General features: G+C 43.6%; 1 protein-coding gene across 6 annotated transcripts in view; it reads left to right on the top strand.

Moving 5' to 3' along the window:
- Positions 1–18,287, top strand: part of tcf7l2 (transcription factor 7 like 2) — a 91,824-nt gene that overhangs the window by 19,297 nt on the left and 54,240 nt on the right. For 3 of the 6 annotated variants that reach the window (XM_085361439.1, XM_085361440.1, XM_085361438.1), the window contains exons 4-5: positions 10,391–10,492; positions 16,929–16,988. In XM_085361439.1, the coding sequence (XP_085217565.1) occupies positions 10,391–10,492; positions 16,929–16,988 (162 nt within the window). The remainder of the gene's footprint in view (positions 1–10,390; positions 10,493–16,928; positions 16,989–18,287) is intronic. The other 3 variants (XM_085361442.1, XM_085361443.1, XM_085361441.1) reach the window with 1 other exon arrangement.

Here is an 18,287-nt window from a genome sequence, read left to right as displayed (position 1 = left end):
ATTTCCAACAGCACGCCTTGAAAACTTGTTCCGAGAGGTTATAACCTGACCCTTATGCTCTACCTCACTTTTTCTTTCTGATTTGCAGAAAAAGAGAGTGCCAGAATAAGCTCAGAGGAGGAGAAAGACCTGTTTTCTGCTTCTTTCTTTTGGTTGTTTTGTTTTTTTCATCTTCTCCTTTGCAGCGTTGACATGTGAAGCTTGCAATCAGCCGTTCACGGAAAAAACAAACGATTTTCATAATGAACGTCTTAACCGAGTTTCTTATGCAAACTCTGTAAATTAAGGAAGAATCAGACGAGGCCGTGGCCTTCCAGGTCAAAAGCGGGCTTTTGCTGTGCTATTTGCAACTGTATTTAAATGACACAGACTTGATAAAGGCGATCTAGAAAGCTGAGATGCTTCACTAAATGCTTTTTCGTCCTTTATGAGCTTCGTTGTCTGACTGTGCCAATTAGCAAAGGCGTGTGGCCTGCTTTCCCTCTCCTCTTTTTCTCTTTTTCCCCCCTGTGCTCCATCTCTCTTTCTAGATAGATGCTTTCTCTATCATGCTCCTGCACACACACACACACACACACACACCAAGCACACATTTGGTGTATCATTAGCTTAGTGTGCGGGGAGGCGTGCGAGCCTGGGCTCTCTCCTGCCTTATCTCCATGTCAATCACAGCGTGTGTGTGAACATCAGTTGTAATGATCTCCATCCAGCCTGTCGGTGCGTGTTAGCGCCTGGCTTCCCTCGCCCCCGGAGCAAGCCGTTCCCTAGCTAATAGATGCAAAATTAAGCTGATCAATAGATGGCCTCAGCTCATTATTGACACGTTATCGTGGTGTGGGATTTTTGTGTTTGTGTGTGTGTGTGTGAGAGTGTGTGTCCAGGGGTTTATATACAGTCAGAGATGCAAGACAGGATGAGCCCACCCCCAAAAAATTTAAAGTTAGCTTTCTTCTCCAAATGGCTCAGACCACTTTATCTCAGGCCTGCAATGATATTGCATTAAGCTAATTTATTCTTACTCTGTTTTATGCATTTTTTGGATGCTAAAGCCTCTACTCAAAGCGTAATCATCGGCTCAGTGGTAGGAAATGAGATGGAGACTTTGCAAAGCGCCATATTAAAGATTCATCAATAATTGGCATGTGTGCTGCTGTTTGTGTTGCGGGGGAGGAAGGTGGAGGGGGCTCTTATGGACAGATCAGCACGTGATTGAGCTAAGTGGTAATTAACCATGAGAGAGGTGTGTATGTTTTGGTGTGTGTGTGCACATCCTAGAAGATGTATGCGCTGTTGCGTGTCAGCGAAGGTGGGAATGCTGAGGGTAAGGTTGGCTGACAGAGTTGATTTGGAGGTGAGCGTTTGGGGCCATGTGGTCAGGTCATTGAGGGATGGGGTGTACGGAGGTGGCGAGGGGTGTGTGTGACACTAGCCCTAGTCACACAACCGCCTCCCCTGACCCTCTTCAAGTCTTATTGTCTCGGAAGCATCCCCCATTTTAATGAGCTCCAATAACCAAGTCCTTATTACTTATTTATTCATTAAGCCACTGTGGCAAAGCGGCAGTACCCCACTGTGTGTGCGTGCATGTAATTGCTCGTGTGCATTTGTCTTCCGTGCACAATATCATAGTAAATACCATGTTTCAATGGCAATAATAAGTTTGATTAAAGCTAATTAAACCTAAAATAGATTAGATGAAAGCTAATGATTTTCCCCGCTTGTTTGGGTTACGAATCTATAACCTGAAACCATATTTGAGATTTGAGTTGAAACCTTAAAATCCTGGGCTTTAGCTCTGCTGAGGGAGTATGTCTCATGAATATGGAGGCTGAACCGCTTCAAGGTGCGCAAGTGTGAAAGAGACATGAAACAGACTAAATGTTTGTTAGTTTCAGATGATTCTTTTGTGAGGATTAATTGCCTGTTGGTATGTGCGTGTGATGCCTTCAACATAATGCTTTGTGATTGATGAACGCGCGTAGGTGGAATTGTGTGATAGCGTGTAGTGTTTTCAGAATATCGGAAGTCTTTGTGAAGCCTGAGAGTGTACACACTCGCTCCCTCTGAGGCATGTTTCATAGCTTCCCTATATCCAGTCTGCCGTTTAACTAATTCATAGTGAACTCTCGAAGAACAAAACCAGACACCCAACATCAAGGGCAGCGTTCAGCTCTCCTCCAGCACAATACCAAATACAGCATTCTCCAGCAGAACGTGGGCGCTGCAATCAGCTTACTTTTCTCCCGTAGCAGAGCTCAGCTGCTGTTCACCTTTTTAACTCTCCCCTCTGCAACCTTAAGCCTGCTTCCTGCAAAGGTAACATATGAGTTGCCCAACCTCTTCTTCTCCTAGCTCCTGCCCTGGCCTTGCGTAAGGGGCTCAGACACACCCAGGCCTGCAGACATGCCCGTTCACCTCAAGCAGCTTCTCAGTAGGTCAGCGTGTATGAGACTTCAACTGGCAAGGCCCTCATTGTTTTGTCGGACCATTGGCCCCTTCTGCCACTGATCTTCAAGGGTCTTCAACAGATTACTATTAGAAAATGATGCTAAATAAGTTACAAAGAATTCCTGGTTACTGGAACTATCTAGACTAAGTTAATATTTACACTGGGTGTTTACATGGGTTTCAGCGAGGTTATGTTGTCTTAGGTTTATTCACAGAGCTGTGTTTTGGTAACTGGACTGTTTTGAAGTTAAAGACACATTTAGCCTTTGTCTTGTCACTTGTTGGCTTGTGAAGTCCAGTTTGTATGAATCTCGGCCTCTTGGTCTGCTGGAGCCTGAAGTGAACATATCTTGTAAGTGTGGGGAATAAATTTATGTGGCGATATTGTATCGATACAGAGACAACAAATATCGATATTTCTTAAAATATATTAAAACACTATGGGAATACTAAGGACAGAAAGACTGTTGCCATCTGTCTGATTGAGTTTTTGTCAGCGAGCACAACTCAAGGGGACTCGACTCAGCTGGCTTCCAGCTGGTTGTATTCTTGTTATATTCTTTTAGAATAAAAGTGTAATACTAAAATATGAATTTCTGTCCTTTTAAACAGCTACAAATGTGTGATTTTCGCAGATTTCAACAATTCAGTTGTAGACTGATAGCAGACTGACTCCATCTTATGGCAACATTTCTGGCAGGGTTGAGTGACAGTGTTGGTATGCTTGATAAATGACAAAATGACAAAGTTGGATTGTTTAGTTGTTGTTATTTTTTAACAAGAAGTTTAGCTTTGAAGAAATAATTTAAAATTGATAAAAGGCGATAAACAGCTATATACGTATTACAAAACTCAGCTAAATGTTAAAGGGAAACAACCCAGTTTGCTTGCCAACCAAATGTGTTAACCACTAAACTTTGGAACCTGTATGTTTTTGCTGTAAAGTTGAGCATCTTAACTTTGGAGTCTTCGGAGCTTGGATCCAGCCTCAAGAAGCCATTCAAGGAAATCCAGTTTTCCCCACTTACGTGTTTGTTAGTTTCATTTTTTTTCGCTGCTTTGCTAGTTGATTCATCAGACATCCAAGATTATTTGATCTTCAGCTTTCAGGAGAACACAAACCTGTAATTCCAGTTACCTTTGACTTTGTACATCTGATATGCCATTACACTGTTGGCTAATGTGGAGGGACTTGTTCATCGTGTTGATCTGATAGGGCGCCCGTCGTTTGCTGTTGAGGTACAAAAAAACCATGCTTGACGTATACTGCCTAAACTGAGCATTAAGGTATTCTTTCAGCTTCTACGGTGTGAACTCTAGAAGATATCAGTTCTTTCTAGTCTGCCTGAATATCCCACTCTGTTAATTGATTAATTTAACAACCCTAATAGGAGAAAGTAAAATAAATCAATTACGATTCATTCACTGAAATAATCAGAGCTTCCAGGCTCATAACAGTTTGTTACCCCAGTGAGTCTGGAAGTCAATGAAAGCACCCTAGAGCCTATTTGTGTCCAAGCAAAGGAAACGAAAAGAAGTGGAAGAGTCACTGAGAAAGATGAGCAGCAGGAGGAACACCTGAAAGAAAAGGCATTCTGTCGCAGAGCTGGATGCTAAAGGTGCCAGAGTACCTGTTCATTAACTGGCCCGATGGAAGACTAGCCATCTCCTGCTGGCCTTCACCCTTCATGCCACTATTTATAGAGCAGCCAAGAGATACTCTTAATGACACAGGACAGTGTTAACTGGGGGGGAGGGGGTGCAAAAGTCAGAAATGGAACGGTGTTTACTTTCTGAGAAGAGCTGAGAAGTTGGCGTATTTTAGAATGCTGTCATATCATCCTCACACTTCCTTTGAGAACTTTATAGTTTCATCCAGGTAGTGTTCGTGGCACACTTTCCCCATCTAATTAATTGAATGAAGTGAATGTAACTATATTTTCTAGTCTTTTTCTTATGTCTTCTCCTTGTTTTTTCCACTTGGAAAAATATGTCTTCTGTGGCTTGTGCAATCCTTTGAAACTCTGGTCAGTCAGCTGGTGTTTGAACAGCACATTTGTCCACACCTGCTAAGCAAACAGTGATGGAGCATAGCCATACTTATCGCGTGACCCAGTGTTTAAAAAGAGTGAAACAAACTTCCAGGACGGACCTGATAAAAAGAAAAAAAAGACGAAGAAGAAGTGTTCATGGACAAAAAAAAAGAGTGTTAAAAGCTGAGAAATGCTCCCCCTTTTTCCATCATAGACTACAGTGCTTTCTGAACTAATATAGAACAATAGTAGTTTCTCGTTTCTACAGCTTCATTGTAAACGGTGAGCAAAGTCTGAGCTGGGTAGAGAGGCAGGAGAGGTCATGTGCACATTCTACCCTTGTGGGAAAAAAGGCTTATATTAAAGTGTCAGGGCGAGTTTTTCTGCAAGAAAGAAAGCGAGTGAGAGAGAGAAAGAGGAGGGGAGTTTGAGGTTTAGGTGGAGATTGTTGGCAAAGGGGGTAGGAGGTAAGGAGAGGAGAAGGGAGGTTTTGGATCAGGTCGGCAGCCCCTGTGCTGTCAGGGCCAGTGGAAACCCCAAGCGGTTCTGGCTTTGGAGTAAATATGGGCCCAGCGGACCCCTTCCCGCCCCAGGGCACACAAACCCCAGGCCTTCCCACATTTCACTTTTATTTTCCTGGTTGCAAAATGCCTCTGGCTATCAGATCAGGTGGGGTGCTTTTTTTTCCCCCTTTAATATTTACTCATAAAATGTGCATTAGTAGAACCAAAGCAGCCATGATGGACCCTCTTGTGTTGGCTAACTTTCTCTCAGTTTTGTCAAGGAACTCTTGCGCAGGTCTCTTTACAATAAACACGTTCCTCCTGAAAAGACATGTGCTGTATGCAGAAGCAGACACAACAATGGATCATGTAACAAAGTGGGCTGGTGGGTTTTCTTGGTTGTTTTTTTTGTTTGTTTTGTAACCAAAACTATTTCAAAGACTCTCCTTTAAGCTTTTCCTCTCTGTTGCAGAGAATCACTTTCTCCCCCTTAATAAATTACGTGTGAATAAGCGTGCGTTTGCTTCTTCTCCTGCACCTGTGAGTGAGGACAAAGACTGCCAGCATTATCCGCAACAGATCAAGACAATATGCTCAGCTCTCGTTTTTAAAGGGATAAAATTGTAGTCAAACTGGATGGACTAATCTTTTAAGCTCAGTGCAGTTTACTCTGTGCAGCTTTGAATGGGCTCCTCTTACTAGCCTTGATCATTTCAGACTTAAATAAAGCTCTTTATAGTAAGGGGTCTGATTGGTGTAATCTGCAAGCTGTCAATCCCATCTCTGAGCGCCCTCCCCGAGGAGCTGCTGGCCCAGTCGAGCGTGGCATGTTCAAATATGGGTGAGCTTTGTTTTTCAGGTGTGAATCAGTGAATAAGCATGTACAGTATGTTGGGATTGGAGGTGGGGGGTCATGTATATCTGTTATCTGTATATGTTCCCCCCTGATGTCTGTGTAAAGCTGTCATATTTGTGAAATGAGGTGGCCACAGATGGTCTGAATATCTGCTGGAGTCTAGAGCAACACCCAGCATCCATATGCTGACACTAAAACCCAGGCTGCTGCCTTTCTGTCTTTTACATTACTCACATGGCTGAAATGCTCGATGGATCCCCCATTTGTCTCCTGTTCCCCATCTGGAAAGTAGACCAGCGTTTGGGAGCCACATTGGCACATAAGGACCTCTGTTTGTTTGATTGGTCTCGAGCCCTCTGCTCTTAATCCAAAACAAAACGAACAAGCCGTGCAGTGGCATGTGATAAAAACATCAGATGGGGGGGGGCTTTATAGAGAAGAAGCTGGTTGTTGACGAGAAACAGACAGAACAATCCTGCTCGTTCACACTAAAAAAATTATGAGTAAGACTTCCTCTTCTTCTTTGTCGATATCTTATATTGGCGTTGGTCAAATTTTAATGGGCTGTAGTAAAAAAAAAATGTTTTATTTTCAGGAGGATTTGGGTGTCTGCTGTGGGTACTGGGAAGTGGTGTTTGAGGCCAAATTGCTTCTGTGCCAGCTTGTTGAATTGGTAATGACAGTGGTGGAAGCTGGTGTGAGCTCAGGATGCCCGTTCATTTGTCTCTAGGCTGCTTCCTTCCCCACTACCATGAGCTGTGACACGGTACCAGGGCCCTAGCTTGTTTTCCCTTCGATGACAGTCAGATCTGGGTTAACACTCTGTAGCTCATAACATGTCAAACCTGGGTGTAGTTGCAGTCAGTCACAGACTTGGGTGAGTGGTTCAACATGCAAGTAGGAAACACCTACTCAGATATAGTATAGTAACAAAATATAGCTAAAACAAGTAAAAGGTTATAGAATTAATCATTGTAAACAAGGGGGGGGGGGGGGGGGGGGGGGGGGTTTCCTCGGCGGTAAGGATATTTCAGGTCAGGTCAGGTCATGTGTATTCAAAAGGAAATTGTTATTTCTGTTTAGTGCAACTTATATTTGGCAGCATGACTGTTTTTACCTACAGTTGCACATATGCGGTAGGAAAGAGAGAGACAGCTGCAACAACACAGAATACAGGAGTCCTCGAGACAACAGAGTTGACTTTGTTTGAGACAGAAAGGGTATAAAAAAAAGAGTTGCGGATTAGGTGGGTTGCAAAGAGACTTGCAGATATGCAGCGTAATAGAGCTTAAAAATGTTCTATGTGTGATTTACATATTGGATTTGAAGGGTATCAGCTGAGCTGTCAGCTGATGTGGGCTTGAACCCCACTTTGACTCTGTGGCAGGTCTAAATCTAGTGCTGTGTTTGGTGTTGGAGTTTCGGAGAGTCAGACATCAGCCAATTTCAAGGTTCTTGGACTCTGACAAGTTCTGGCAATGAAATGTTCCTGTGCTCTTTTATAGACTAAACCTATAAATTGATTGCATTAAAAAAAAAAAAGCTTACCTAATAAGCTTACGTAATGAAATTAATTGTAAGATGTAGCCCTTGCCAACACCCTCCAGCCCCCCCAATTGCCAATCACCAATTGCCTCCTTGTTCTTAGGAAAGCAGCAGACGACCGGAATATCGGGACAAGCGAGAGTGAGTTCATCCCTCTGTTAGGATTTAGAGGACTCCCTTGTCTTTCACTTCATCAGAGACAATTGAGTCATTCAGATCCCATTGTGGGGCTGGCCAGCTGAGGAGGGGTGCAGGGTAGTGAGGAGAGAACAAGAGGGATATTGGGTGGGAAGACTGAAAGGGAGAGAGGAGAAGCCGTATGCTGCATAACCCAGAGCAGGAGCACAACGGCTAGGATGGCTCTTACAGGGTGGGGGTCTGTCAAAGGGGGGCTTGCTAGTGTTTGTATGTGTGGGAGGGAGGGGAGGAGAGACAGACGAGAGGAGAGAGTTATCCTGGAATGGAGCAATTTGTCACATTGGAATGGCTCTTGAGTTACACGGGGGGCCCCCTCATAGCAGGAGAGTTTTCAGGTCGCAGAGTTGGGAACAGGGAGGGGCTTGGAGTAGCAGAGAGGGGGTCAGAGGTCACGGCCTACTCAAGCCCAGGCAGCGTGTCCGTTAGCAGGGCAGACGGGCCTGCGGAGAGAGAAAGAGAAAGAAGGAGAGGGAGGCAGGAGGCCAAGAAGGGGGTGGTCGGAAAGTCTGGTTCTTGCCAAGGCTCCGTTTTCCTCTGCATGCTTATAAAATCTGCAGGAGAGATTAGTGTGTGAGAACATTTGCAACAGCAGAGCTGAAGTGGAACCACTTGTCAGGGCATGCACTCCCAGCACCCTCCCTCTCTCCCTGCTAGACTTTTGGTGTCTCACTACCCCATCACCCCACTCTGGAGTGTCACCTTCACGGTCTTTACCCACCTCCTCAGAATGTCCCCTTGTTTTAACCTCCCCTGGCTGCAGCTGTGTTTGAAAATTCGAATGTGTGACCACATGTACACATGCGCACGGGATGGCAGGACTTTCCCATGACTGGATTCACAATTCCTCCAATTTCTCCACCACTGCCCTGTCCTCTCGCCCCTCTGGCACCACTGGACGCTGTCTTGAATTACCTCATACATGACAGCAGCCCCGTCACTCTCCTCCTTCTACTCCTTGCCTTTTTTTTTTTAGTTTTTCTTTTTTTTTTTTTACTGTTACAACACCACCCTTCTCTCCTACTCACCCCCCTTCATGGCAATTAATACCCAGTGTAGGGGGTGCATAAAAAGCTCACAAGACTTCGGCTCTGGAGTTTTTATAACCATTCCCTTTTCCACTCTGAGGACATACAAACAAGCATAAACAAACCCAGCTTTTTAGCAGTAAAAGCCATCTTTGGGTCATAAATGAGTGTTAGCTGTGGAGAAAGACCAGGCAGCAAACTATTTTTTTTCCCAGTACAGGCTATAACCGAGGACATGGAGTCAATAACTCCCTCCAGCGTCTATCACTGGCAGACACCCCACAGTGAACCCTTCGCTAATTACCACTGATTTAGACACAGTCTCAGGAAGGGTCGCGACACGCTCACTCTCACCAGCACCGGCACACTCTCGCACACATGCGCACGCACATATCCTCAGACGTGCCTGAGCCGTCACTTCTGCGAGATGGCAACACAAAGAAAGCGGATGCGTACCTTCGTCGCTGTGCGAGCGCTACCACACAATTAAGCTCGATCTCTTCCACTCTGCATAGATTGTCCTCGAGGAACAGATAATGCAAACTTTTTGTCATCATGTGCCAACATGTGATCATGGGTGTAATAATTATATATAAATATGGAGAAGAGACTGGGAAGAAGTGTGATTTAAGAGTGTCCGTGGCACTGAAGTTACAGCATTTGACTGTTACTCCTCTTTGGTGTTAGTTAGTCCCAATCCCAGTGATTTCTCAATGGAATTGAAGCAGATATAAAGCAAATATTCCAATGTAACTGAAATACCCGTTGTTATTATGCTGCGTAGAGCCCCTGTTGTTCCTTCCTTCACAGCTGAAACAGTTGCTGTGACCTCTTTCCCTCGAGCTAGGTGGCTGTGACATTGATAAGCAGAGTCAACACCAAGCAGTTGGTGGCTGAGCAAGCCACAGTTTACTGTGTGGTCAGCAAGAATTTATAAATTTCGTACTGCTCTTGCATGTTTGAGCATTTGCAATGTTTTAATATGACTAAATATGCACATGTCCAGAAAGTTTCCACGGTCATTTTGCCAACAGGTATGAGCTAATACTTTTTAAGGTCAACGTATGTCATCAAATTACAAAGGATGCCACCAAGTTTATTACCCGGACAGATGTTTCTCTTGACCTGTGTTTCTGCTTATCTGTGTGCGTGTGTGTCAGAGAGAGAGAGAGGGTGGGAGAAAGAGACAGACTGACTTCTGATAGAGGCCAAGTCAATCATTTATAAGTGCAGTCAAGAGGTTTAGTCTTAGACGAGCGTGGTGGTGAGACGCCATGCTCTATCCACTTTATGGGTTCTAATAAAATGTCTGACAACAGTCACATTTATGACATTAGGTCATCTTAAAGCCATAAGCTGCGTACAGTGCCAGCCCTAACTCGACCTTAACTCCAAAAATGTGTCACTGAATCATGTGTCTGCTGCTTAGTTAACATAAAAAAAAAAAATTAAAGATAAGTAGAGCTCTAAACCTGCGATGGAGCCTGGTTACCACATGTGTGCTATGTGTTTCTGATATGATTTGGTTTTGCTGCTGCCACTGCTGCTGCTGTGGACTCTCGTGTGCATGCTTGACCCATCCTCACCACCTTCTACCATCCGCCTTTAGATCTTTATTTGCGTTTCCATGTTTTTAAGTTACCACATCCATACACTTGTCAAGAAATGTCGTCTCCCCCTTTTTTTTGTCTTTTTTTTAATTTGGTCTTTTGGTTTTTGCTTTCTGCATTGTTAACATGTTTTGTTTCTTTCTTTCCATTCTGTTTCCTTTCTGCCATTCAGTACCTACAGATGAAATGGCCCCTGCTAGATGTTCAACCAGGAAGTCTTCAAAGTAGACAAGCACTTAAAGATGCCAGGTCCCCTTCACCGGCACACATCGTTGTAAGTAATACGCCGCTCGGTCCTTTATCTCTTTCTTCCCTCATTCACGACTGACGGAGCTGAACAGAAACAAACCCTTGGACTTGAATACGCATAGCTGTTTGCATTTACCCTTAAACACAGTCACTAACCACCCAGTCAGTTTTATATCAACTTTTTCTTTTTTGTGCGGGTGCACGCTTTGACAAGGGCAGTTTCGTGGGTCCCAGAAAGCAGAGGTTTTGCAAGTGCGATCAGGGGCGGCCGCTGTGGCAGGTGCTGTAATCTCAGGGAAAAATGATAACTCCCGGGGCAGGCTGAGCTGGCTGATGGTGGAAAAACTGGTCTCGTGTTGACAACTTTCATGAGAATAGGCTAACGCTGGGCTGCTAATACACCGCCTTTGAGAGAAGTGTGGGCGTTCCTTCAGCATTGATTACCCTACCCATGTAGTTGGAGGAGTACTCTGGAGTTGGCTGGACAGCCATAGGGGCATATTCAGTACATGCACATAACAGAGCATCTATCCCAGGCATGTCAATATCTAAGAGGCTAGCAGTTCTAGATTGAACAGTTGAATATGAACTTCATAGTTAGCCAAAGGCTTAAAGTTTTCAGGAGGTCAGCGGAGAGGTTGAACATGGGGAGGTGTACGTATGTGGTCACAGGGTTAGCGAGCCAAGAAAATCAATGAGAGTAGGGATTGAGCAGAATTAGTGAGGTGGCCATCAACGCCCTGGGCCGTTATTGGCACAGTTGTTACTTTTGTTTGGAGTGCATTAACTGTTATGAAAATGAAAATTTAAGAAGGAGAAACCTTCCAAGTTTGTATCCTCGTGAGTATCTCCTGTGGTAATGGCTACAGAGTAACCCCCCCCCCTTTTTTTTTGTGTTTGCTGCACAGTTGTCATCATGACTCTGGAGCTCACGCCAAACTTAGTAAGGATTTTTGTCACGCAGATTACACTGTCAAGACACAGTGTCCCTCTGAGTCACATATGACATTTGATCAGTTCACTTACATTTATGGTGTGTAGTAAATACGTGCTCGAACGCTTGCTGAAAAGTTGGCAAACCAAAGCCTCTTTAGTGTTTTTGGCTATTTAAGTTAAGCACAACATAGCTTAAAAATAGCAGGACTTGACAAGGCTTTTTATTTAAAACAGAAACCCTGTCAAAAGTGGTCTTCAAGACAAAGAGCCAGTGATGACAGTGTTATTCTGAACAAAACAAGCCCAGCTAAGGCCCTCCTTATCTTCGCCTGCGATGCTAGTGTTATTTTTATACCAAAGAGTTCAGGGGGCCTCTTCTTACTCTGTTATTTTCGGAGACGCTGAGAAAAAGAGTCCCAACTTCTCTGAAGTCATTAAACTGGTCGTAGGCAGCAAACGCTGCAGGTAAATACTTGAGGTTTTATCCTGCTATGAGTCATATGGCTGTAAATACCACCTCACATACGCATCAACCCGTGCAGCACAATTCACGTTTCTTCCCCGCATGAAGAAGTTTAAGGACAAGAAAAAGCGCTGCAGCTCTAACTTTGGAGACTCTGGGGGTGACGTCATGCTGCTTTTCTTCTGTAATAAACTGCTTTAATTAGAGACCTCATTTGGCTGCTAAAATGATCTATAATTGCAATTAAAGCACATTTTATAAATGTAAACATCTGATTTTTAGAAGACAGAGTAAGCTCCATTACAACGCCACACAGTCAGTCAAGCATGAAACAGTAATAGGCTTGGAACAAAAAAGGCAACACCAGCTCAGAAAACAGAAATTGGCTATGGGGCAAAAACAAACATGAAACAAGAAAGATGGACAACCAGACTGATGGAAGAAATAAGCTCGCAACAGTGAAAAGTAGAGACCGTACCTATTGAGTTACACCAAAAGATAAGAGACATAAAGACATAAATTGGTCATAAGTAATAGATCAGGGAGATGTAAAAGCAAAATGCATGAAGAGAAGCGAAGCCGTGGCCAGATCAGTTTTCTCCCAAGTTTAATAAAATCCTGGATCATTTTATGCCAAAGGACACTTTAAGGCAGTAAAGTGGGATTAAATGTAACAGAAAATTGCTTCTTTAAAACAAATAAAGACGAATAAAGTTATGTTAAAAATAGGGATGCTGCAGTTGTGACATTCTGAAACAGGCCGTATTTTATTTTCTCGTTTATCTCGTTTTCTTTTAAGCTGGTGGGCGGAAAAGAAATCCTTATTATAAACATTTAGCTCTTTTACATTTAGCCAGTACCACAGATAAACATTGGACACTGTAGGTCATCTAGTTTGCAGATAGCAGCAACATGTACATATGTTCATCCAACATAACCCCTAGTAAAAAGGAACCGTTAAGCCTAGTGTGGGCACAGATGGGCTTTGAGCATGGATACAATTTAGTTTGGGACTAAATAGGTGATTTCTGGCCAAAAATAATAGTGAGCCTAAGCAACCTTTTCCCAATTCAATCTCCTAAATGGGTTTTTACAGGGCTGTGAGTTGGATTTGATAATTAAAACCTCATCTGAATTCTAAATAAACCTTTTGGTGTGCTTTTTGCTTTCTTTGGGCTTTACTTGTAAGCAGAGAGCCAAAGAAATATCACATTGCAATAGTGAGAGCGCTCTTAAACTCTTAGTGTGATTAGTACCGACAGTGATCAATATGGGAGAATATATTGTAATATCTGTGGTCATATTGCCCAACCCCAGTGTGATCTGTTTGATAGAGTACACAGGCTGGTAAGATCAGAGGCATTGCAGCATGGCTGCATAGGCACACAACTGGCTGTTAGTACAAGTGATGAAATTGAATGTGAACTGCAGCTTGTATTGTTGCCACTCCTTCCATCCTGCTCCAGCATCCACCTCTGACTGAGAAGGAAGTGTGATTGAATGTTTCCCTGGTTTGCATCATATCGGCTGTCATACATATAGAAAAGACAGATAACTGTGTACAGCGTAGTGAATTCCAATGATAACCCCACGCGGACTCCCACAGGTGTCACTCATCGGTCAAGCCCTTTTTTCCCCCTCCTTCTTCTTCTTCGTCTTCTTTTTTTACATCTACAAGATGTAGGTCTGCAAGATCTAGTACGTGATCCCCTTATCAATCAGTTGGGCTATAAACGGTAGCTTCTTTTTGTTTACAAATGCAAAGAAACATTCAATCACCTTGACTCTTCTTATCCTGCTTCGACAGTGATAAGAACCTCTTGATTGGCCTGTCGATAACAGCAATCTGAAGCCTGAGTGACCCAGAGACAGTTAAAACAACAATATAAAGACGGAGAAAGAAGGAAAGACATCGATGCCTGCAGATAAAGCCTCTGAGAAAGTTAAGGCACAGAGAGATGGGCAGGGACAAAGATGCAGACAGATGGTGTCATTTCTGTCTGGAAGGCTCATTCGAGGTGGAGCACTGGAGGATCAGCCAAGAAAAAGAGGAAGTGACCTCACGCCGGCTGGTCTTTCTGAGGGCACGGTGTATGCCCCTGTTTACCATGCCCTCAAAGGGGGGCACGCAGGACTTTTTGAAGTGCCTGACCACCCCGCAGGCAGCCTCAAAACCTGCCGCTGCTGAACTTTCATGCCATTGGTTGAAAGTTATTCAATATTTATCTGCCTATTGATGTGTATTTCTAGAGGGAGAGACTCCAAGAAACATTTTTATGCCTCACACAGCTCCTGAGGGAAAGATCATAAACAGTCCTTACTTTGTCAACTTGCCTTTTTTATTGTGAGGGTTTAATTTGACACTGTGGTCTTGAAGACTGTTTGTGCACACTTGGCTAGAGGAAGTAGCCTGAAGCTGGTTGATAGGTTTTGGAGTAGATATGCGTGACTTAATCAGTCTTATACTTTTATTTAGATAGGGATTATTGCGTTAACTGGTAACACAACATGTCACAACATGAGATTGTTTTGGAAATCCACCTCTTACACAGCATGTGTTGATGGCATAACAGTATTGCCGTAGCTGAAATCCAGGCTCATGTTGGTAATGTCATGGCATCATTTGTCAACTTTCAGAAAGTTTTTTTCTTCTTTTTTCTCAATTTTAATTAATCCAGTACCAAGAAACCAAGATATGCCATTCTAATTGAATCACATTTCCTAATTTGCTATTCTGGGAATGGTGGGTGGGCATGTCCATGTTAAGAGCATACGCACACAGTCTACTTTCTGACATCCACGTGCACAATCATGCACACGCGTACACAACCCTAGAGTTTAGAGTCTAGTCCTGGACGAACAATGTCTCCATTGTTTTGTGGGCTTTCACTGGCAGCAGGGGACGGCTGGAGTGTTAACCATTTCCCGACTGCACCTCGCTGTGTGCCATTGTGTGCGTGTGTGTGTGTCAGAGGAAGTGAAGCATGGGCTCAGGGATGAAGAGAAGAAGGGCACTCGCTCCAAGTGTATGGTAATTAGTGTGGAGGAAGTGATGGAATCTGGGCATTTTTACGGCTTGTAAGACCTCCCACCTGAGCTTTTGCAACTGTTGAACATGCGTATTTTACTCCCATTCGCTCTCACCGGTTCTATACTAGAAGGAGGCTGGGAAGAAAATAATACAAAGTGACATATTTTTGATATTAGGTTGGGGGGGGAAAAGCAGCTTTAGCCATGCTTTCAGAAAAGACAGACCACAGTGGATTCTTATTATAGTCGTGCGACTGCTGCTCAAGGTCAGCATTAGAAAGAGACAGGATCACATTCACCCTCCTTGACCACTTCTCTGTCCATTTTGAGGGAAGAGGGATAAAGGGAGCTTCCTGTGGTCTGAATGGGCCATGCACCTGGGCTGTCCAGACAATCGTCCAGGCCTCCGGGAGGCCTAGCCTTCTCTCTTGTTAATTAGCGACCCCGTGGTCAGCAGCCACCACCCACAAACTGTCCATAGGCTTTACCCAGCGCACTTTCTCTATCCTGGCTTATGTCAGCCTTAAGCTGCTTTTTCCTTCTGCATTTAAGCCTTCTTCTAAATAACCTCTTCTACTCCACCCCACCTTTTGTCTTCTTTTTGTTCACGTGCATCAATCCTTGTCCTTCACTGCACATCTCAAACATAACAAGTAATTTTCATCTGATTCTTTTATGTGCAAGTATTTTCTTAGTTGAGTTTACTAATACTAATACTGCATTTTGTCATTCTATACACCAATATGTAAATCCAACTTAGCACGTGACACCACTGAAGATTCCATCCACATAGGCTAGTTCTTCTTGGCGGTGCCGTCCAGCTCTCAGATTAGAGACAGCTGTGACTGTCCGCTGTCACTCGCCGTCTTCTCCAGACAAGGAGTTTGTTCAAGGGGTCACGCTTACATCATCGGCTCGGGCCAAAATCTGAGGCAGTTGAGACATGGCGTCAGGCCCGGGAACTGTGACAATGAAAATGAGAGCACCTCAGTCATTGTATCTGTCCAGCAGTCTGGATGGTGGCTTGTTCCCACAGACAATCCACTCAGTGTTGGCTTAGTCAGCAACAACACCACAACAAAGCTCAGAGTCTTCGTGCTCCTAGGATTTGGAACATAACACCTTAATGTGTTAAAACACCTGATAACTTGTTAACAGGCCACCTAGTGAGAATACAAATTGTTAAATATTTAATTTATTTTGTCAAGTGTGTGTATTAAATTTAAAGACATAGTTAAGTGTCTCGCCCTCTTGGCTCTTTATCTCCAGCCCTTATTTTCTTCTCCTCCTGTCCTCCATAATCCCAAACTTTAAGGCAAATTATCGATCTTTTTAAATGTGCCAGTTTAACCTCTGAATGCCTCTTAAAGAAAAAAATCGGTATTTGAAAACCTAGTAATGTAGTTCACAATTTTAATGCCTATATCAGAGAGGTAAAAACACCTGAAAATTCTGCTCTGGGGACTCAAAGTCGCCATCATTTTATTTCAGGCGTAATTTGTTCTGCCATCAGTAAAAGCACGACTGGTGACACCTTTCATCCTGTCGCCTGTTTGCAGTTAAAATATTTTGAGCTTTTGCCAAAATGGTGGCGACGCTAAGTCCCCAGATCAGCTGACTGCTGCTGAACATATGTGAAGGTGCGCATGCTGAGGAGATGAAATGTTCTACCAAAGTGAAACACTGTTTGAACAACCAGCCAGCCAGTACTGACAACTGCGTAACCCCGTGCCGAGCCAGTGTTCTCCCATTCTCTCCGAGTAAAATTAGTCATAACGGGGCCGAGCGTGCACCCAGGAGAAAGCTCAGCCAGCAGAGATGAGGCAGTTGCTTAAATAACTAAAAGGCCAGGGGGATGCGTTATTTCCAGGGAGAACACGTTGCTTTCTGCATAAAACCTGGCCGGCTGGGATTGAGTGCAGATATCTGTGTGTTCGTGTGTGTGTGAGAGTGTACGAGTGAGAGAAAGAATAGATGAGATGGAGAGCTGATATAATTGTGTGACTTGGGAACGTCCATCTTTGCCTTACAGGGGCCCTTCCGCTGGGAATTCCCCGGACAGTCAGATCTGAGCCTTCACCAATTTCATTTGGTGAGAGACCTTTGAATTCCAAAAATATCTTCTTGGATTTTATTTTTGGTTGATTCCACACACAAATTAACAACTGATAATTGATGATTTAAAACAACAGCAACAAAAATAAGAATGAAAAATGAAATCCTGGTGATGATGATGATGATGATGATGATGATGATGATTATGCTTTGCTGTTTATTGCGCTAATTCAGTGCTGCTGCTCTAATGCTAATGTGCTTTTTGAATGTCTAAAATGCCTTCATCCAGGAGATGGTACCGGAGGGACGGTGCTCAGGCTTCATTCTTTTACATCCATTTAACTTCTTGGATTTTCTTTTCTTTTTCTTTTTCTTTTCAGCTTTGAAAATGTTTTTGCATGTGACTGTTTTTACTTTCCAGATCTTTCTAGTGATAACATTTTTTTAAAAGAGGAGTAAGAAAAAAATAATGCATGTTTTAATGGGTAACGTCCTTTTTAGATGTGTGGCAGGGTAAGACCTTTTTTATGGGGGTAGCCAGGTTGAGACTAGTATGCAGACTACCCTGCATACTTTTTATTGTTTTTATTGCTGTTTCAAATAATTTTTATAAGGTTATTGGAGTTGAAAATATGATCAATTGGATGAAATTGCAGTTCTGTTTGTATATGCAAAACTCCTTTGCCGGCTTCATTTTTGCTTGTGTGGGTTGGCTAACTGTTTTAGACACTGAGGGCAGTGGGTACCCCTGGCCACCCTTAACTCTGCCACTGTCTGTGCACTTGTTTTGAATATTGAGAGTTTTCCTTATTCCTGGCATTTGGGTCCAGATTTTATCAAAGAGCAGCAACTCATTGGTTACAACTTCTGTGGAATCTTTTTTAAAGCTCACAGGTAAAGTTAGTCCTGTTTCTACTGCAATGCTGACATTCTGAGGACATCGCTAAGCCTTGTTTTGATTTGCTTCAGTCGGGCATTGGGAAGTCAGAAAGAGGCTGGCATTACGAAGCCCATCAGAGACGTCTTAATCTCCTCTGAGACGTCCGTGGCTCTCTAGATTGCTTACTTGAATTGTTTGACTAATCAATTGCTTGTTGATTTTGCACACCATGTGCAGCCTTTGTTGTTAGGAGGGAAAAAACCCCAAACATAGCCCCTTTAAAACAGGCCGAAGGGAAATCAGCTGTTAATGTGGTTAACATTCCTCCGTCGACGTTGACACGATTCCCCCCCCCCCCCCCCCCCCCCCCCCTCCCCTCTTGTACAAGTGCCTTTGCTAGAACTTGTTTGACAAGGTCTGTAAGGATCACTGTTGGGTGTGCCTGTCTGTCTTTTT

The sequence above is a fragment of the Diplotaxodon limnothrissa genome, linkage group LG8, assembly GCF_057381915.1.
Source record: "Diplotaxodon limnothrissa isolate DT_005_m linkage group LG8, D_limnothrissa_male_GT1.1, whole genome shotgun sequence".
NCBI lineage: Eukaryota > Metazoa > Chordata > Actinopteri > Cichliformes > Cichlidae > Diplotaxodon > Diplotaxodon limnothrissa.
This window is presented reverse-complemented; position numbering and strand designations above follow the sequence as displayed.